Source organism: Pseudophryne corroboree, chromosome 4 (assembly GCF_028390025.1).
Source record: "Pseudophryne corroboree isolate aPseCor3 chromosome 4, aPseCor3.hap2, whole genome shotgun sequence".
NCBI lineage: Eukaryota > Metazoa > Chordata > Amphibia > Anura > Myobatrachidae > Pseudophryne > Pseudophryne corroboree.
In genome coordinates, this window is record NC_086447.1 from 415,452,909 (window position 1) to 415,475,915 (window position 23,007).

General features: G+C 42.2%; 1 protein-coding gene across 2 annotated transcripts in view; it reads left to right on the forward strand.

Annotated features, from left to right (window-relative positions):
• The window catches only part of KCNQ5 (potassium voltage-gated channel subfamily Q member 5), a 1,045,273-nt gene that overhangs the window by 852,652 nt on the left and 169,614 nt on the right, over nucleotides 1-23,007 (forward strand). The window contains exon 10 of one of the 2 annotated variants that reach the window (XM_063916808.1): nucleotides 4,695-4,751. The exons of the other annotated variant lie outside the window; for it this stretch is intronic. Coding sequence (XP_063772878.1) covers nucleotides 4,695-4,751 — 57 coding nt within the window. The remainder of the gene's footprint in view (nucleotides 1-4,694; nucleotides 4,752-23,007) is intronic. 2 annotated transcript variants of the gene reach the window in all.

Sequence of the window (23,007 nt, forward strand, 5' to 3'; positions counted from 1 at the left end):
TTTTTAGACATTTGCCAATAAAAAACAGCAAATCTTTCCTCCAGCGGGGGAAGAAAGGAAATAGGGCTGTCAATAAGACTCACAAATTGCGGTCGCATCCCTGATGGATGTGACCGCAATGTGAATGACAGCGCTGGCGTTTTTGGGGCAGTAACACGGCGTAGTGGGGCGGGATCGTTTTCGGGGCGACTGCGTGATGTCACACAAGGCTGCGCAGCCAGGGGTCCACCTTAGATCCGATATTAGATTGCGGATGCATAAGGAGGTGGCCTCACACATGCTGGGCGAACCTTGCCCTGTGCTGGGCGGCCCCCAGCATGTGCAGAGATAAACGCAGATCTGGGTGAGTATGCAGCCATCTGCGTTCATCTCTGAATAACCCCCTAAATTCCATACCACACATACAAACACCAGGGTCATTTTAATTAACATCCATTAAACTACCATTATATTGTGGCCTGTGGGCCGGAATCAAAGCCATACGCAGTGCCGATGTTCACATACTGTAGTTCAGCAACTGTGCGTTGCATGAAAATCTCTGAAGACCTTTACGGTGCATGCATTACAGAGTGTACACACACAGGTGCTGTTGCTATCAAGTCACATGGTATCAGAAAGGGTATCCGTTTGGATGGTCGACCATGTTAAGGTCGACAGTCATTAGGTCGGCCACTATTGGTCGACATTGACATGGTCGTCATGGACATATGGTCGACACCGGACAGGTCGATACATGGAAAGGTCGACATGGCTTTTTTGTAAAATAAAATTTAGATTTTTAACTTTTTCATACTTTACCATCCACGTGGACTACGATTGGGAACGGTAACATGTGCCGAGCGCAGCGGTAGCAAGGGGACGCGGTACACTAATTGGGATTCCTGGTCATGTTACGGAAAAAAATACAACAAAAACAGTTAAAAAATCCATGTCGACCTTTTCATGTGTCGACTAGTCTGCGGCGACCATTTTCATGTGTCGACTATTAGTCCATGTTGACTATGTCTATTTCGACTAATAGTGGTCGACCTAATGAATGTCGACCCTAACATGGTCGACCATTCATACCAGAACCATCAGAAAGGTGGTGGAAATGTGATGGACGTTCCTGGGATGTGACTAGTAGTTAAGTATGGGCTGTTCTGTCTGCGTATTATGGGAGTGTCACGAGTGTGCCAATAGCTGCGTTCCCTGCTGCTCATCCACACACATAGAAGGCTATACTCAACAGAGACACTGCACCAGCCCTGACGCCGCATGCAGCCTTCCAAGCCTTCACTTGCTGCACCCAGCTCCTTACCGCTTTGTAATCATATTTGTTTGTTATAGATTGCAGCACTTGTTTAATAGGGCTGCTGATACAGATGTGTCCTCATACAGCATTGCTGCCGTTGCTCCTCAGAGAGCGACAAGTCTTGTGAGACTCAGCTAGCGCCAATCGTTTTTTTTTTTGTATCTATTTTGTTGAAACTGTGTCTTAGTTGCAATGCAATGCAGCCAGGATGCACCAGGAGACTGTGCTGATTAATTTGAGATGCAATACTTGTATATCGGTATTTTGGGCAAAAAAGACACCTGACACTAGCCTCACGGACCTGCCAGCTCACTCCCGCCAGGCATCTCGCACTGTGTGGCATATTAAGGCAGGATGTATGAGGACACATATGTATGTTATTACAGAAAAGTGCCTCTTTCATTGTTCCTGGTGATATCTGTGGTGCCGATGGTGAGGTAAGTATTATGAATGGATGTAAAAAAAGAACAGATACTGGATATTACTACACCTTCCCCACAACCTATTTAACCCCCTCAGATAATTAGTATAAACCCCCCAGGCACATTATTGCACCCCTTAAAACTTACAGTACCTCACCCCCAAGATAATATTAGTAAATACCCCCAAGGCACATTACTACACCCCCAACCCACCTTACTCCTTAGATAATATTAGTGTATACTTCCCAGGCACATGTATGCACCTCCCCAACCCACCTAACCCCTCAAATAAATGACTGCACCCCCCAACTCAAGGGAATATATTCTAGGCTGCACCCAGGAGAGGAGCCAGCCACCATCAGCACAGTACAGGCATTACCACCCACTTTATGGCCAGGGCTGACTGAGTAATTATCATCCCTTCTGTGTGGACCAGCTGCTGGGTACCCAGCCTCTAGATCAGGGGTGGGGAACCTTTTTTCTACCAAGGGCCATTTGGATATTTATAAAATCCTTCGGGGGCCATAAAAAAATTATCAACTTAAATTAGCCTACCCCCCAGTAGTTATGCCCCAGTAGTTATGCCCCCAGTAGTTATGCCCCTCAGTGGTATGTGTAAGCACGCCAAAAATGGGTGTGGCCACATGCCACACAGGGTGTGGCCAATTAAAATGGGGCGTGATACAGATATGCCCCCAATAGTGCAGTGCCAGATACACATATGCCAACAGTGCCAGATACACAAATGTACCACAGTGCCAGATACACAAATGCCCCACAGTGCCAGATACACATTGCCCCACAGTGCCAGATACACATTACCCCACACATGCCCCCCACCCCACAGTGCTACTCACGGCTGCTGCTGCTGCTGCTGCTGCTGTGTGTGTGTGTGTTAGGGGAGGAGAGCGCAGCATGTGCCTCTCCTGCCCCTTTGTGCTCAGTCCGGCGGCAGCGTGTTTCAGCTGTCAGGGAAGGGAGGAGAGCATATATTGTATATGTTTACATGTATTGACAGAATTAATCCATTCTAAGCAATATTTATGACCAGGGCTGGTGCCCCTACCCCCCAATAGGACAGTATTTTCAGTTCCTCATACAGGGTGTGTAGACATCATAGCCAAATGCCATAATCCCAGTATATAGCCATCTTAAGAAGCAGCAGCATCACAGTTATTAAGGAAGATTGCAGCAATCCTTGTTAAACATGGGGAAGCTTTCACCAGAGATACTGTAGTTAAAGCCCTTAATAAATAGGGAGAAGTCCTATTTCTGGTAAAACAAAAAACTGTGTTTTTGCCAGATAGAACTTTTCTCCTCTTAGTAAAAATACCTGTATGTCATAGCTACATAGAATTTGATGGTAGGTAATGACCACTTGGACCATCAAAGTCTGCCCATGTACTGTACATACACACTGGGGTTCTTATTTGGGGGAGTCAATTAACCTGCTAGTATATTTTGGATTGTGGGGGGAAACCCGTACAAGCAAGGGCAGAATATACAAACTCCACACAGTTAGGGTCATGGTAGGAATTGAACCCATGACCTCAGTGCTGTGAGGCAGTAATGTTCTACATTACACCATCCGTACTGCCCCATACTGTCACTTATTCAGTGTTTAAGGCATCCTAAATATATATAGAGCAATTGTCGTGTCGACTGTGTGTATTGACTTAGAAAAAGAAAACGTCACTATGCAGTAGTACTAGTTGATATGTAATACCACACTGACACTGATAAAAGTGATGTTATTTATAGTAACCCTTTGGACTTGTTTTCATTTTTGTTCTGTGTACTTTAATACTGCGCAGAATTTGTATGGGCGGCATTTCATTATATAGTGTACCCACCATCATTATATAGTGTACCCACCATTAACTCTTGCAAAATCTTGCAGGTATGGGACTGGGGACAGTAATAGCAATTATCAATATACTTTATATATGTTATCCACGGTCAATGGATTCTTTCAGCACTTCAGTACTCCTTTTGAGGGTTTTCTCATGTACACTGTTTGTTATTCATAGACAATATGCTGCACAGCTTTTCCTGACTGTTGCAGACTTTGGGTGGATAGCCAGACCCTAGGTAATCAGTCTTCTGTGTTCTACATATATGTTTAACGGGTGGTCTTCAGTATGTCGACTGACGGGATCCCGGCGCACAGTATACCGGCGCCGGAATCCCGACAGCCGGCATATCGACACTTATTCTCCCTCGTGGGTGTCCACGGACCCCCCTGGAGGGAGAATAAAATAGCGTGCACCGTGCCCGTAGCACGGCGAGCGCAGCGAGTCCGCAAGGGGCTCATTTGCGCTCACCACACTGTCGGTAAGTCGGCGGTCGAGCTCCCGGCGCCGGTATGCTGGTCGCCGGGAGCCCCGACCGCCGGCATACCATACTGAACCCATGTTTAACATATGGAGCTGAAAACCACATTCTTTTTTGTTATATTTATCCTTTAAGATATTTTAAATTGCAGTCATTTTGTTCATATACTCAGTTGAAGACTTTGGTTTATGTAATTAAGTATAAAAAATTCTGAGTGGCTCACTGCAGTTTTATACAGTCAGGAACAGAATCAGAGACATAATTATTGCCTCCCACCATGGAACAATGCTATTATATAAACTATGTTTGTCACATTATGTTCTATACAGCTTCTCTGCATTTTACTTTCCTCTACAGTTGTGTTGTGTTACTGCATGGTAGATAGCAGATATTGATTATTATACACATAGTGTAACAACCTATGTATAATGTATATACAACAATCTGATAACCTGTTTAGTGCCTGCCCTATCAGATAACTTTATTTGTGAATGTTGTCAATATCTTCCTATTCTGAAGATGTGTCTTTGCATGTAGTTTTGTCTTTTGTAATATACTGTTTTAGTAGAAGGTGATGAGGCCTAACTAATTTCCTGTTAGTGCCACGCACAGTAACGTGATCCTCTATCTCCCCTCACTCCTAGTAAGCTTTGTAGTAGTAAACAGAAGCTCTTCAGGATTTGCAGCTCTCGGAAACTTAGGTATTCAGCATCCTGTCTGCTCATATAATATCTGAGAATGCAATCTGATAGAAGGTGCATGATGGGTGACTTCCTTTCCTTGTGCTTTGTAATCTCTGCCTACCCGCTCGTGTGGCCTTACAGATTCTGTGGAACTCTAACACTGCTTGAAATGTTCCCTGCTGCTTGCTGCCTGTGATAATGAACTGTACGCTGGCAGTTTGATGTTACCACTTGCCAGACATAACGATGTCTTAAAAATAGATCTTAATATTCTACTGAACAACTGCACACATGGCCTTGCATAAACTGAATTGCCCTAACGTTTCAGAGTTGGAAACAATACGCCCTTCTATATTAGGACTAGGAGCTAAATCAGATACTGAACAGATGGGATAATTAAAATGACTGGTGTCCAGAAGGATTTAGCACAATATAGGATTGTACAATTACAGCAGTTAAACAGCAGTTTCTGGTTATGCTAGGCTTGTGGTTTTTCAGTGTAATGATTTATGCCAATCTAAGATGCCTGCATCTATGTATGCACTTTGTATACTGACGGAGAACTGAAAATAACTGCCTGTCTGTAAATAATGCATTGCATTAGTGAAGGAAAAGTGCAGCGAGACATTTCAGCAGTCCTTGGGCATATGAAAGTGTGCCTGTCACCTACAAACAGTGGAATTAGGGGGTGTAGTTTGGTATGCCGGTGGCCAGCATACCGGCGCTGGAATCCCCACCGCCGGCATACCGACAGCTGGGCAAGTGCAAATGAGCCCCTTGCGGGCTCGTGCGCTTGCCACGCTGATCTGTTCTCCCTCCAGGGGGGTCGTGGAGGGAGAAAAGGTGTCGGTATGCCAGGTGTCAGGATTTCGGCGCCGGTATACTGTGCACCGGGATCCCGACAGCCGCAAACTGAAGACAACCCGAATAAGGCATTTCTGGCTGAATCAATATGCCCTCAGTGCAACTGCAAAACCCTCTTGTCAACCTGCTTATAACAAGAAAATGGGATGCACCACCCTTTAACAAAGTAGCTAATCTGCAGATGGGTTGGGGCTGTAATGCCGGCTGTTGGGATCCGGGTGTCGGGATCCCAGTCGCCAGAGTGCCGGCGGGGATGGAGATAGCGCAACGGAGCCCCTTGCTGCGCTCACCACAGGTTCTGTTCCCACTCTGTGGGTGTCGTGGACACCTACGAGTGGGAATAGCCCCTGTTTGCCGGCATTGTAAGCTGTCGGGATTCCGGCATCTGTATCCTGACCGCCGGGATTCCGACCGTCGGTAAAGCAACTACATACCCTGCAGATGATTATGCTGATGTACTGTCTGAATCTGTATAAGATACTGTAGGAAAGGTGATGCAGAATGAGGAAAGGTGATACAGAATGAGGCAGAACTGTTCCTATTGTTCGTAGTTCACACCCCTTCCATGAGAAGCCAGGACATGCTGTATCTAGCCAATTAATATTTCTATTTCACATTCAGAAGTTGTATCCCACATTGTGTTTGGAATACAAAAACATTGAATACAACTGTACGCGGTACCCAACATGTTATAATTACAAATGAATGCTTCTTATGTTGAATTCCTTTTTTTTGTATACTGGAAGGATGGTACAGTATTACATGTCATACGATTATTGCAAAGCCATTCTTTTCCAATGGGAGATAATACACAGCTTCTAATTTTATAAATAGCTTGGTTCATAACAATACTTTTCGGGTGGACCTTGATAATTAAGCTGGAGATAGCTTATCCAAATATCAGCTATGCCGTGCACCCTATCACTACTTTAGTAGTGGTGAAACTTTGCACTGCTGAGTCTGACTTGGCAGTGCTAGTGCATATGTATGAACTTGGGTTCAAGCATGTGCGACTTCCGATGGAGGGAGCCAGAACACGAAAAGAGAGGTACATCTGCACACTTGAATGATCTATGTTAACAATTTAATTGATAAATAATCAATGAAACCCCAATAGACGTGTGTCTGAATTAGACTTTATGCCTCTCTGGGGGTGCGACCCTATTACAACCAAGGTATCAAAACATATAAAGAGAACTAGAAAGAGGGTTGTTGAGTTGGGTGCACTATATCAATTAATTGGGTTGATTGTCAAGATTAAAGCGTAACTTTTATTACTTTTATTAATATTAAGAAGGTCCTTGTCGTGGGACACATACAGCAAAATATAGAGGTTAAAAACATGACATATACAAACACATACGTGAAAATAAAGAAAAGAAAATGTGAGACAGATTCTTAAAAAGTGGGGTCACCACAATAACTCCTGCAACTAGTATAATTATTTATGTGTAAGACAATAACCACTCAGGATATAGACTGGATGATGTTTGCCAGTCCTAAGTGTAATTAATATCGTATGGGACGATTAAATGTTACCACGGATAGTGGTGTGTTATAAGTGGAACACTGCCTCTGGTACGCGGATACGGTGGAAAATATAATACAATAAGGGCCTCTTTCCCAACTGATAGTAATATACAAGTAAGTTGCTCTTAAATGGAGAGCATTAACTCCAATGATACTGGTGGTTGAAACATGAAAAATGTGTTGTACCACTGGTGCCTTATAATACAAAATGCTGTGTATCTCCTTGCGTACTGCGTTCTGAATACATCAGTAACGCTGCCTTAACAAAAGTCCAGGGTCAACAGGATATGCCCCGTGTAATGGTGGAATCAATTGAAAGATGTACTGAGATACTGCAGTGATGATTATATTTCAAATATAGGCACAAAGTGAGTATATTGCAGTCCACATTTATTTAGAGATAAAAGGAAAAGATGTTGCAAAATGTCCTAAGACTAATGTAACACAAGAGCAACACTTGTTGCAACACCAGTTCATGCAAAGGAAAGAGGATTTGCAATAATATTGCTTCACTGATGTATGTGATATTCATGAATCATACACATGTATACCTATTGAGAAAATATTACTTTTATTATAAGTGTATAATACACTATTATCTTTACTGATCATACGCGTGTACACCTCTTGTAAGGTAAATCACTTGTATTATCTGGGTATACAAATGTGTACTCAATGTAAGAAATCCACTGGAGACGTCCAGAATATTGAAAGCAAAAAGTATATATTAATAATAAATGATATATATTTAAGCAGTGTTCTTAACACCCTTAGGATCAGTTGTCCCTATTCTAGAGTAATGAGTCCTCTCTATAGGGATTATGATGATAATAAATGCCGTTACTGCTGGCTCTGATAACCCCTAGGATGTGATATAGCTCCAGACCAATGCTTATAATGCAATTCCTGATTCCTCTAGTTTTATTATAAGTAGTACAGGGGTTACTGGGCACAGAGTAATTACAGCTTCAATAATGGTAATAAGGTAATCCACCAATATACACTGTTCAGAGAAGCAAGTAATTGCTGTCTCTGTTTGCTGAAATAGTCTAGGGTAATCCCCTGTGTTGCTATCTCGAGTGGTAGTTTGTCTGTCTTCCTAAACTCATACACACAGCCTGCCGAGCAAATCCCGATTGCTGAATGCTATGGCTCTGTAGAGATCAGTGCTGGTGCAGGTAAAACATCACTATCTATTGCACAGAATACAACATTGCATATAACATTTTAAGGAGTGTGGTGGCCCACTAACAAGCCGACATGCATGTTTCGCTGTACGGGCAGCTTTAACGAGGCTGAACCCGATTGATTCCCCCCAGCCGTGATTTAACGGGTAAGTCTGACCAATCATAATAGAGGAAACAGTCACATGTTTCTCTCGACCTATCCTGATCATTGTCCTGATAATTGCCAATTAATGCCACATTTAGGGATAGACGCATTCTGCTGGTTATCAATATTCATTCATTAATTTATTGATAATCTGCCGCCCCACGTTTTCATAACTACAATCATCCTAGTATGCAAAAGACATCAGACATAGGATTTACAATCACAGGACTGGAGTTTCTATTCTAGTTGATTGATTCTGAATACAGTAGCTGTCACGTTTAAGCCAATACCATCACACAATCGCATATTACGGCGAGCGACTGATGGAGGGCTCAGTTGTTCCAGACGTCAGTAGTAATGTTTAAAACACCGGGCTCCGATCATGTGATCGGAGCCGGAATCCAGACACATGTCAGACTGTGGAGACAATGTTAAAGTCCCCGCAATTATGCCGGGCCTGCAGGACAATGATCAGGATAGGTCGAGAGAAACATGTGACTGTTTCCTCTATTATGATTGGTCAGACTTACCCGTTAAATCACGGCTGGGGGGAATCAATCGGGTTCAGCCTCGTTAAAGCTGCCCGTACAGCGAAACATGCATGTCGGCTTGTTAGTGGGCCACCACACTCCTTAAAATGTTATATGCAATGTTGTATTCTGTGCAATAGATAGTGATGTTTTACCTGCACCAGCACTGATCTCTACAGAGCCATAGCATTCAGCAATCGGGATTTGCTCGGCAGGCTGTGTGTATGAGTTTAGGAAGACAGACAAACTACCACTCGAGATAGCAACACAGGGGATTACCCTAGACTATTTCAGCAAACAGAGACAGCAATTACTTGCTTCTCTGAACAGTGTATATTGGTGGATTACCTTATTACCATTATTGAAGCTGTAATTACTCTGTGCCCAGTAACCACTGTACTACTTATAATAAAACTAGAGGAATCAGGAATTGCATTACAGGTTGAGTCTCCCTTATCCAAAATGCTTGGGACCAGAGGTATTTTGGATATGGGATTTTTCCGTATTTTGGAATAATTGCATACCATAGTGAGATATCCTGGTGATGGGACCTAAATCTAAGCACACAGAATGCATTTGTTACATATACACCATATACACACAGCCTGAAGGTAATTTTAGCCAATATTTTTTATAACTTTGTGCATTAAACAAAGTGTGTACATTCACACAATTCATTTATGTTTCATATACACCTTATACACACAGCCTGAAGGACAGTTAATACAATATTTTTAATAACTTTGTGTATTAAACAAAGTTTGTGTACATTGAGCCATCAAAAAACAAAGGTTTCACTATCTCACTCTTACTCAAAAAAGTCCGTATTTCGGAATATTCTGTATTTCGGAATATTTGGATATGGGATACTCAACCTGTATAAGCATTGGTCTGGAGCTATATCACATCCTAGGGGTTATCAGAGCCAGCAGTAACGGCATTTATTATCATCATAATCCCTATAGAGAGGACTCATTACTCTATAATAGGGACAACTGACCCTAAGGGTGTTAAGAACACTGCTTAAATATATATCATTTATTATTAATATATACTTTTTGCTTTCAATATTCTGGACGTCTCCAGTGGATTTCTTACATTGAGTACACATTTGTATACCCAGATAATACAAGTGATTTACCTTACAAGAGGTGTACACGCGTATGATCAGTAAAGATAATAGTGTATTATACACTTATAATAAAAGTAATATTTTCTCAATAGGTATACATGTGTATGATTCATGAATATCACATACATCAGTGAAGCAATATTATTGCAAATCCTCTTTCCTTTGCATGAACTGGTGTTGCAACAAGTGTTGCTCTTGTATTACATTAGTCTTAGGACATTTTGCAACATCTTTTCCTTTTATCTCTAAATAAATGTGGACTGCAATATACTCACTTTGTGCCTATATTTGAAATATAATCATCACTGCAGTATCTCAGTACATCTTTCAATTGATTCCACCATTACACGGGGCATATCCTGTTGACCCTGGACTTTTGTTAAGGCAGCGTTACTGATGTATTCAGAACGCAGTACGCAAGGAGATACACAGCATTTTGTATTATAAGGCACCAGTGGTACAACACATTTTTTATGTTTCAACCACCAGTATCATTGGAGTTAATGCTCTCCATTTAAGAGCAACTTACTTGTATATTACTATCAGTTGGGAAAGAGGCCCTTATTGTATTATATTTTCCACCGTATCCGCGTACCAGAGGCAGTGTTCCACTTATAACACACCACTATCCGTGGTAACATTTAATCGTCCCATACGATATTAATTACACTTAGGACTGGCAAACATCATCCAGTCTATATCCTGAGTGGTTATTGTCTTACACATAAATAATTATACTAGTTGCAGGAGTTATTGTGGTGACCCCACTTTTTAAGAATCTGTCTCACATTTTCTTTATTTTCACGTATGTGTTTGTATATGTCATGTTTTTAACCTCTATATTTTGCTGTATGTGTCCCACGACAAGGACCTTCTTAATATTAATAAAAGTAATAAACGTTACGCTTTAATCTTGACAATCAACCCAATTAATTGATATAGTGCACCCAACTCAACAACCCTCTTTCTAGTTCTCTTTATATGGATGGAGGGAGCCAAACAGGGGCAAAGGGATCCGAAAGAAACCCTCTATTCAACCCGGGACTCCTTCCCATAATGAGGGATCAGGGTTTGGGAATCAGCGCCATCTGAATGTTCCTGCTGTCAAGCTCCAAAAATTTTGTATTTTTGAAGCTGAATGAATTAAGGTCCCCATACTGTACGGGGACAGTGGGCCAGACTGGGGCTGAAAGGTAAGCAGGAGACATCCATGATATCTTCTGGATTATCTTTATAATGAATGGCAATTTCTACAAAAGTAGGCTAAAATTTACTTTACACCTATTTTTGTAGAAATGAAGGGATAATTTACAGACCACACTTACAGTATGTCATTGAGATTAGGTTCAGTAATTTTTCAAATGTGTTCAATAAACTGCACTGGGTCACTAGTATTCGCTAATTGTTATTGTGGATAATATTCACCATATTTTCATGCACAATATAAAATGTTTTTATTGTTTATTTATTGTACGAGTGTGAAATCATCAGGAAGGTGACTGAAAAACAGTGCTCGGAAATGCTCTGCATGTGTTCTCCCTATAAGGCATGCGTTAAGTATTGTCATAATAACTCGGGTAGGAAATTCTATTGGTTGCAAGTTTTGCATTTCAGGATTGTTTTATTACATTTTAGGTATAGGATTGCATGCTAATAATAATATCACTAGATGATACTGTATCTACTGTACATGATGACAGTAGAGTGCATCATTAACAGACAACCATTATCACCATTATGTGTGTTTTTTCTTATTCACTAGTGATGTGATGTGAGCACGAAAAAAATGTTTTTCTATTCTATTTGTTTAATAATTTTCTACAGTGGATGAGACGTTAAAAGTAAATGCATGTTAACCCATTTTTTGTTGAGGGGCATTTAATATAAGGAAAAAATCTAATCATTAACTTATCCATAAACAGAAAACTCATCCGCTACAGAAGGGTGTGTTAATGCAGTCTGATGAACATACAAAACTAGGTATGTTTTTGCAAATATAGATTATGTTATAATGTAGTGTAAACCTGAAAAGACAAGTCAGAAGGGACAGATAGGGAATCTAAAATTGCCCTGGAGAAAATTCTGAAAAAGGCATCATATACAGTTGGTGAGACCAAATAAATTGTGGTTGGGGACCCAACGTAATTGTACTTGGGGATTAGCAGACTTTAGCCCTAGTCACAATACAAAAGCATTTCAATGAGCGCCATGCAATATATAGAGCTTCCATATGACTGCCATACACTACAAACACTATCCCAGTGACTATTACACTCTGCAGAGAGCATCCCAGTGACAGACATACAGTCGAAAGAGAATCCCAGTGGCCGGCATGCATTACTGAGTGACTGCCATACAATGCAGAGAGCATACCTGTTGCTGTCATGCACCACGGAGAAATTCCAGAGACTGCCATGCATTGCAGACAGTATTCCGGTACCCGTAATACAGGATACAACCAGCAACCTAGTGACCATTATACTATACATAGACCATACCAGTGACATGTTCAATGCAGTTAGCACTCTATGGTTAGAATAAATATAAAGAATATGCTAATGACTGCCATGACATGTTCAATGCAGTTAGCACTCTATGGTTAGAAAAAATATAAAGAATATGCTAATGACTGCTAGAAAATACATTAAGTATCCCAGACACCACCATAAAATACATTGAGCATCCCAGTGACCACCATACAGTACATTAAGGATCCCAGAGACCATTCTACACTATTGTACATTGAGCATTAGAGTGACTACAAAATAGTGCTCTATGCATCCTAGTTACCATGATACAGTAGATTAAGCATCCCAGTGGCTCATCATACAGTACAGTAAGCATCCCAGTGGCATGATACAGTCGACTTATCATCTCAGTGCCTCCATAGAATACAGACAGCATACAGAAGACTCATTGATTGACTATACACTACATAACCATCATACAGTATATAAAGGTTCTTGCTGACGAACATACAGTACAATAGCCATCTCATTGACCGCTATAGAGTATATTACGCTTACCAGCGACTCCACATTAATTAACCTAATGACCACCATAGAGTGCATAGAGTATCCTAGTGATCACAATACAGTACATTGAACATCCTAGTGACCAGTATACAATACAGAGAGCATCTCGTGACTTCCATAAAATATATTGAGTATTCCAAGGCTGCTACAAAATACACTGATCATCCCAATGACCATACATTGAGAACCCCAGTGACCACTATACAGCAAAATGAGCATCTAAATGAATGCTATACAGTACATCAATATACAATACATTAACCACTTGCCTGGGATGGTCGCATCAGATGGGACCATACCAGCAAGTGTCTTATCTGACCAGTCAGATAGAGAGTGTTTGCAGCGGCAGGGAAAAGAAACCGGAACCTCTGCCTTCCAGCACCCTATCCCAGTGTTTGCCGTTCTGCCAATCACTGCTGATCGGTCAGCACGGCAGGACCCCCCACCCAGCGGCTGCAGACAATAGCAGCAGCTGGGAAAGTGTAAATAAACCACCCCAGTCACACCCCCGTACCTGGTGGCTGTTTCAGCTTTCAAAGTGAACGTCGCAATGGTCGCAATGTTTTCGATGGTCGTTATGTTCCAATGTTGTGACAGATGTTCCGATGTTTTTGGGGGGAGATTTTTTTCCTCGAATATAATTATTATTATTTTTTAACTAAAGTCATTTTGAATAAGGTTAAATACACATTCTACAACTAATTCACTCATTAAAAAAAAAAAAAACATTTTCTGAGCTGTTTTTCGGAAAATAATTTGTCAGTTAAGTGGTTAAGCATCCCAGTGACTGGGATATAGGGGGTAATTCCAAGTTGATCGCAGCAGGAAATTTTTTAGCAGTTGGGCAAAACCATGTGCAGGGCAGAGGGGGCAGATATAACATTTGCAGAGAGAGTTAGATTTGGGTGGGTTATTTTGTTTCTGTGCAGGGTAAATACTGGCTGCTTTATTTTTACACTGCAATTTAGATTGCAGATTGAACTCACCACACCCAAATCTAACTCTCTCTGCACATGTTACATCTGCCTCCCCTGCAGTGTACATGGTTTTGCCCAATTGCTAACAAAATTCCTGTTGCGATCAACTTGGAATTACCCCCATAGTACGGTAAGCATTCCAGTGTAAATGATAGAGTACATTAAACATCTCAGTGATCACCATACAGCACATTAAGTAAGCATCCCAAGGCCTGCCACACAGTACATAGAACATCCTAGTAATCACCATACAGCCTCCCAGTAACTGCCTTACAGTGCTTCAAGCATCCCAGTTACTGTCATGCAGTACATTGCGCATTCCAGTAATTGATATAGAGTACATTAAGCTTCCCAGTGACTGAAATATGGGGGGTAATTCAGACCTGATCGCTCGCTAGGGTTTTTTTGCACTGCTGCGAACAGATAGTCGCGCCCACAGGGGGAGTGTATTTTAGCTGTGCAAGTGTGCGATTGCATGTGTAGCAGAGCTGTACAAACAGATCTTGTGCAGTCTCTGCGCAGCCCAGGACTTACTCAGCCGCTGCGATCACATCAGCCTGTCCAGGACCAGAATGATGACAAGAACCCTCCCTGTAAACCAGGGCTGGCCAAACCGGTCCTCGAGATCTACCAACAGTTTATGTTTTCCAGGCCTCCTGGAGACCTGTAGAACTGTCAGTTAGGAATGAATGCAGCACATCTTAATTAGTAATGACTACACCTGTGCACTAGCCAGGTGGTCTGGAAAATGTGAACTGTTGGTAGATCTCGAGGACCGGTTTGGCCAGCTCTGCTGTAAACGCATGGACACGCCTGTGTTTTCCCAAACACTCCCTGAAAACGTACAGCTGCGATCAGGTCTGAATCGCCCAATAGTACATTAATGTGACCATGGTGCAGTACATTGAATGTTCCAGTGAACAGTGAACACTATACAGTACAGTACATAAAGCATCTCAGTGACCATGATACAGTACATTAAGCATCTTAGTAAACAAAATACAGTACAGTACAAGTGAGAGTCCCAGTGACTGCATGCAGTACCTTGAACATCCTAGTGGCCACCTTAACTTACAGAATCCCAGTTACTACCTTAGGGTGCATAAAGCATTCCAGTGAGTGACATACAGTGCATTAATAATCCCTGTAGCATCTACAGAGTACAATTAGCTTCCAAATGACTGCAATACAGTACAAGAAGCAATACAATGTATTGCGCATCCCAAGGACCACAACACTATTGTTGCAGAGTGAGGTAAGATACTGTTACTTACTTACAACAGTAAAGATGAAAAGAAAAAAGGTAATGCTATAGCTGGGTTCAGTATGATTCCCTGGCGCTGGGATGCCAGCCGTTAGTATACCGGCAACGGCATCCTGGCCGCTGGTATGCTGGCAGTGGGGCGAGCGCAAAGAGTCCGCTTGCGGGCTCAGTGGCTCGATGTGCTCGCCACAGGTTCTATTCCCACTCTATGGGTGTCGTGGACACCCACAAGTGGGAATAGCCCCTGTGCGCCGGGATTTCCAGCTGTTGGTAGTCCGGCATCGGTATCCTGAACGCAGGGATCCCGACAGCTGGCAAATTAAACGTATACCGTATAGACAGAGGTGGATTAAGGGGCTGCCCCCCCTAAAAATAATAATAAATAAATAAGTCTTTCACTTTCACCTCCCTGCATATCTCCCTGACTGCCCCTAACTAGCTTTCCATTACCCCATTCATAGCTCTCTCATTGCAAGATCACTCCATATCTCACTGCCCTCTCCCCACCCCGCTACACAGCTCTGACTGCTCTCTCTGCACACCTCACAGAACCCATTTCCCCGTAATAACTTACAGGCCCCCCCCCCCAACTCACTACCTCATCACATCTGACTGCCCACATCACACTTCTCTACTCCCCCACCCTTCACTGCCCTGTACTGCTCACACTGCTCCCTCCATGTTACACATGTGTTTCCCTCCACTCCCGCTTACCTTACAAGCAGCAGAACAGTTCTGTCACCCTCTGGCTGGCCGGGGATCTGCTGCAGCTTCACCTCTCCCTTTGACAGCAGTATAGCTCAGTCCCTTGTAGCGATGCCCTGCTGCTGAGACATCACACTCCCTCTCCTCTCCGAGTCATACACTGTGGTGGGAACAGTCCTAACTTCTGTGGACTCTTGGAGTCTTCCAATCACATCAAGTCCGGACAAGCAGACAGCAATAAGGTAGGCGGCAGCCCCATCCTCCTTCACCATAAATCTCTACCTGCGACCTTCCCCCCTCCATGGTGCTAAATAAAAAAGGCCAGCTGCTCAGATACAGTGGCAGAGGGGTAGCAGCCTGTTGTACTGTCCCCAGCAAGTGGCGCCCCTAGACATGTGCCTTACATGCCTAGTGGGAAATCTGACACTGGCTATAGATATAATCATACAATAGAATCAAGTACTCAGAAAAATGATATTATGTTAGTATGCACGTGAGGGGAAAGAGCAAGATAGGGGAAGGGTGAAGAAAGAAGAGGGGGAAAGAGAAATAGACAGAGGATGGAGGAAAGAGAGGTGAAAGAAAGAGAAGCAATAAGAGAGGAAGAGAGGGGAGGAGAAAAAGGGAGGAGCACTGATTGACAGACCAGGGTGGAGGATAATAAAAAGATTAATTAGAAATAAAGAAATTTGCAACAAGCAGCCTCCTTAGCCATTGGACTACCTGGAAAACTCCAGGCAAAGCTTATGGACAATCCGCCCCTGCATTGGGGTTGGGAAGATTAACTAGACTTTACCCAAATAAAAAATGCTGGGTTTTATATGCAGTTTGAACACTGTGCATTTTACTAAGAAGTCACATTCAGGGCAGTTTCTAGACTACAGTATATGGCTCCCAGTGCGAACACTAAAAATGCACCCCGTTATATTTAAAAATAAAGTAGAATAGAAATATTTGCGCATGGAAAATGGGGCATGGCCTCACTGAAGAGGAGTGTGGCCACACTTTTTGCACAATATAATTCATGGAGTTTTTTTATCTGCCATTATATTTTGGAAGATTGTCAGGAATCAGTACCAGGTTTCTTGCTATGTTTTTTTTACAAAACGCAGCCCTTGGAGGAGTAAAGTACCACCAGCAGTGACATCACAGCTCTGTGTGCGATGTTTATAGCTGTGGGGGGATAATTCAGACCTGATCCCTATGGTGCGTTTTTTGCATCCCTACGATCAGGTAGTCGCCGCCTACAGGAGGAGGGTATTAGCTGTGTGCAGGTGTATGATCGCATGTGTAGCAGAACTGCACAAACATAAGTTTGTGCAGTTTCTGCTCAGCCCAGGACTTACTCAGCTGCTGCGATGATCGGGGCTGGAGTTGACGTCAGAAACCCTCCCTCCAAATGCCTGGAACCTCCTGCGTTTGCCTGGACACTCCTCCAAAACGTCCAGTTGCCACCCACAAACGGCCTCTTCCTGTCGGTCACCTTGCGATCGCCCGTGCGATCGCTTTTTTCGCACCATCTCATCGCTATGCATCGACGCAGTTATCTGATGCGCTGGCGCATTGCGGTGCATACGCATGCACGGTACAGATCTGATCGCCCGCTGTGCGAAAACGAACAGCAGTGATCAGGTCTGAATTAACCCCCTATATTATATCTACTAAACCCTTACAAGCATTACAGCAGCTTTAAACAAAACCTGTCTGTCCCATATCACTACCCAGAAGCCTGGTGGGTGGTACAGTGCCCAGAGGTCTCTGCTCTGACAATGTCACCCCACTCCCCATCATTCAGTCCCGGGCCCTAGCTCCTACCTGTACGGAAAAATGTGTCCACCTCACCGAGACTCTGACAGTGGTGGCACAGTGTACAGAGGTGTCAGCGGGAAGGGACCTATTGTAATGTGTTTGTTCCCTTCCTGGCCTTGCGTCTCCCGGCCAGCATGACTTGCTTTGGAAGAGGCAGACAGAGGGGTGGGGATCTCTGAAGGCACACAGGATGATTGTATATGGTGACACAGATTCCCGCTGAGAGTACAGGCAATACAGGGTCAGGCCTGTCCCTGTGATGGCCGCATCCCGAGTATTCTAGCCTGGAGTAGGCTTTTCAGCTCCCTATGTGCTTGCACAGCTCACCTGCCCCTAAAAATGGGCCTGAGAACATCAAACAACATTTTTTAAAATTGCCATGTCTGAATTTGACATTTCAATTTTTAAACATGATGAGAATACAAGTGGTGAATTCAATTAATGGATGCACGATGGAGCAATGCAATTGTTGCTCTGATTGATTGTGAGTGCCGCGGGCACCTACCATTTCTGCTTGCACCTCCCTGAGGTAATGATCAGAAATGTGTGAAAAGTCAGGCTTTTGGGCACACAAACGTAATTTTTCTTGTCGTAGCCAGTACTTTAGATATGTTTTATAAGGGCATTGTATTAAATTTGGTCAGGTGCATGAGAAATTTAAAATTTCAGACTTGTTTTATTTGCAATAGGAAAGACTACGGTATTTTAATTTAGTTCTCCCAAGTTATGATTTTCCTACAACAGTCCCCCTTTTCCACATTAAACCTTTATTTTCACACTATGTCCATTATCGGAACATGATGAACCCAGGTTAACAGGAGAAATGAAAGCATTGCTCTAGAATTGTTTTATCTTATTTGGAATATGAAATAAGTATGGAGTGGATTTTTATAGTTTTTTATATGGAAGTTCTTAGAGACAATTATAATTAAATAGCTTGATTTTTGGTGAAATTGTCCAAGTAGTTATACTGTACCTCATGCCCATTCTCTGTAGTTTTACTCTCTGCTCACCACATGGTAAATGGAGGGATAACAGCGATAAAGAGAAAGATCATAGAATTAAAGTTTGTTATGTTTACTCATTTTATCTATGATTCGTTTTAATTTTTGTTAGAGCTTCCTTCACAGTGGGGCGAACGTAGTCTGTTCTTGCCACCTTTCTGCAAAAAACAATACATTTTTTTTCAAATATCTTCTTAAATCTAGGCATAATTTATAAAACTCATTCACACTGTACATCGCAAGACGTCTTGGTTTTGGATTGGTGTGCTTGGATGGACTTCCCTAAGCCTTGTCTCTGCAAACTAGAAGGTTGCTCACGTGTGCAGGAAATGTCACATCAAAATGCCTACTTTCGCATCTTATTTGTCTGCTTTGTAGGCCATCTAGAGGGATCATCCTGACTCCTTCCACTTCACTGGGGAATTGGATTTGATTCAGGATGGTGGGCTACTCTCCCAGGAGTCTCACAGATATTTCTGGAGAATAGGCAAATATGGTACAACCTTTTTACACCTTAGACCCATTAAAATAAAATTCTGTTATGGCTTCTAGCTACATTTATCCAGTACGTTCTATAAAATGATAGGTACACTCTGTTTGCGAAAGTCAAATTCTTCACTTGTTCTCTTTAGAGGGTTTGATTCTGTACATCACCTCTTTTGGTTTCTGTTGCAATCTATATAATATCTCCCATCCTGTATTTAAAGGAAATAACTGCCCATCTCTCAGGGCTGTAGAGCCATTTCAAAAGTGGCCTGGTCATCAGAAAAGGACTTGGGTTGCTTACAGTTACATAGTAGAAGTGAGCATGCACAAGAGTACACTGAGTGATAGTGAATATACTGTATGTGCCCTGCACCCTACATTTGCATTACCAAGATGGTCATGCATATTGCATTATTCCTAAGCACAAAACATGTGAGCCGTAACCTAACAGTGCCATGGCAAATTAAATAGTAGTAAGGGGTGGGGGACATTTAATAATATAAACGATAAGTGGAAATGCACTGGGTATCTACAGAGCCCCTGTAAAAGCAGAGCTATTACAACAAAATGCTATCATTATTTTCTGAAGAAAAATGTAAACAATATATATATATCGACACCTATAAACTATAAAATCCAATTCTTTATAAAATATAATTTTCCCAGTCAGATTTCTAAACACAAATTATATAGGGGACACCGGAATCCTGACACCAATTGAGAAACCGGTGTCGGAACACTGACAGTTGACATCCTGATAAGTATTGGGGTTCTGGTTAGGGCGGGGGAGTGCAGATGTTAGGGATAGGCACTGGGGGGGGGTCGTAGCCCTAACCACCACCGCCTGAGGGTTAGCCCTATCCACCAATCCCAGAAGGTTAGCCCTAGCCGCCCTCCAACGTCGGGATCTTCATTGTCAGGATGCCGTTGTCGGTCATGTGACTGCCGGCATCCCAACCACCGGCATTTAATACCGAACACTTTTGCAGAGATTGGAAGCTCTGGGTGAGAATGGATGACACTTTTTTTTTTAAAACAATGTAATTCTTTGTATCCTTAAATGTATGCAGATGAAGTGCTGATAAGAGCTGCTATATTGGCATTTAGAATCTTCATCTTAATGTTGTACAGTATTGATTTGTTCTTCTCTTTATGTAAGCAGAACTTTAGAGGATATGCCTATGCTGTAGCCATGATTTTTTGTCTGTGTGAAATTCCTCAGTTCGACAGTCTGTGCAACAGGGCAAATAGGGTGTTAAAGTAAAAATGTATACTTTGGATATCTTTAGTTTACAGTAGTAATGATACATAATCCCATTTATACTTGGAACATCCTTAAAGTAGGAATGATACATAATCCCATCAATGCCTAATCCAGTAAAGTGGGGAGGATATGCCATGGTTCTTTGTTCCTTCCATCCCTTCTACTGTGGGGATTGAGTATTGATCATTTGGAAGAACTGATACTTGCGGTTTGATATGGATCAATATTTGTGGCGATACAGTGTGTATGATCTATAGAATAAATCGGTTAAACCATCACTGTATTAGTGTCAGTATTCTTTTTCAGCCAGAGTCAGCTGAGCTGCTGATTTCCCAGCTGCCTGATTATTGAAGTCTGATCTAGAAAGTTGAGAGTAATAGATACAGATCTCCTTGTCTTTCTGTCCAGTAAAATACAATAACAGTCCCCACCCAAGACACTCATTATTGAATGTGAGAGTAGGTCAGACATTCTCCTCAGCAGTCATCTGAATACAATCTAATGACACACTTTACTACCACTAGCTAAACACTAAAACCCCCAAACATGTACATACAGTATCATATCAGCAGTAATGTGTTATTAAGGAATGGTATTGGTATCTCGGCTGTTGAAATCACAACGGTCAGAATGCCAGTAGTGGCATCCTGACGTTCAAAACTCTGATGGATCTCAGTGAGCATTTTAATCATAGCCGTAATCCTAACCATGACCCACCCCTCCAGCAGCTAAACCCTAACCGTCCACTCCAGCCTTACCCTTACTGCCCCCCTGCAGACTAACCCTCCCCCTAGTGAGTAACCTTAACCCCAATACTTACCATCAAGATCCATTGGCATTTTCACCATCAGGATTTCAACAACCAATATCCTGACCGCAGCCCTTTATTAATATTCTTGAGAAACACACATACAAGCCAACTGGGAGGAATTAATCCAATCATTAAACCCAACTAAAGGGAATTTTGGAAGAGAGGAGGAACAGTAATGTTTTGATTCAAAAATGGTCACTCTCTTGGTTGGTTACTGTCCACATATTAAGATCGTAAGAAGATGCACATGCAGTTTACAAGCAGGGAGCAGTACCATTAAGGACTAGAGAGGTGCATTATTGTGTTTTGATTAAGGTTGTGGGAAAACCACCCTCAAATGTTTTGATTTAGTTTCAGTTTTTGTTTCGGTAAAAATCAATTATCGTGGATAAAAATCAATAAACACAGCTAAAATCGTGTAAATTTTGAAATCCCAAACCCTAAATTTGGATTCAAAATCTGATTTACGGACTGCGGGAATATCCGATGACTCAGTTTAGATCATATCTCCTCAGGAGATCTGGTCCGGGTTTTAGTTCGGTTCCGATCCACAAAATTTGGGTGGATTCAGATTTCTGGAGAACCAAACTGCACATCATTATTAAGGACACCTGCCAGTAATTCCTTTTGCTGATACTGACTGCGAATACTGAAGCAACTGCTCCAGACACATGTCAATGCCACCCTGTCCGAAGACCAACAATCAATGATTAGCAAACATTAATGGTTTGTTATTGATAGTTAAGGGTTTTGTTATCAATCTCGGTGCTTTTATGTGTCACACTACTGCACATTCCTTAACCTGGCCTTGTTGTCACTGCCACATGTCCCAACTAGTGATCCCCATTTATGGTTCAAAGCATTGATTGTTTTCAGAAATGGTTTTCTGTTATTGATTGAAAGTACTGATGGCTCTAGTGATAGCGATCATCATTCGTAAAGCCTATTTTGGACAATTCTACGAAGAACACCGGACTCCCGGAACATGGTGGAATAACCATGGGGCCAATCTCAGTCAATAGTGAAAAACTGTGATATCCATGGCCAGTCCATGCAAAAAAACAGCTGTCATGGCCAATTGCTGTAAAAGTCAGAGAGATTAAACAAATTATATCAGGGTGATTTCCTGATTTAAGATTAAAAGGATTAACCAATGACAGTAACAAGGATTTCTCCAACAACCAATCAAAGGGTGGCCAGTAAAGATTGGCCACTGCGGTCAGTAACTGAGTAACAGAAACTGTTGTAGGGAGCTGTCACTGAAGGAATGTGGGTTGCTATTTTTTCTTCTGAGTGAGAGTTTCTGAGACAATGGTGTATTGTGTCACAGACAGTTAGGCAGTCACTTCTCTCTTTGTTACTGTAGCTTGGTGTTACAGAGAGTAGATATGAAGCTTGGTGTTTGCAGAGAGTAGAAATGAAGCTTGGTGTTTGCAGAGAGTAGAAATGAAGCTTGGTGTTTGCAGAGAGTAGAAATGAAGCTTGGTGTTTGCAGAGAGTAGAAATAAAGCTTGGTGTTAGCAGAGAGTAG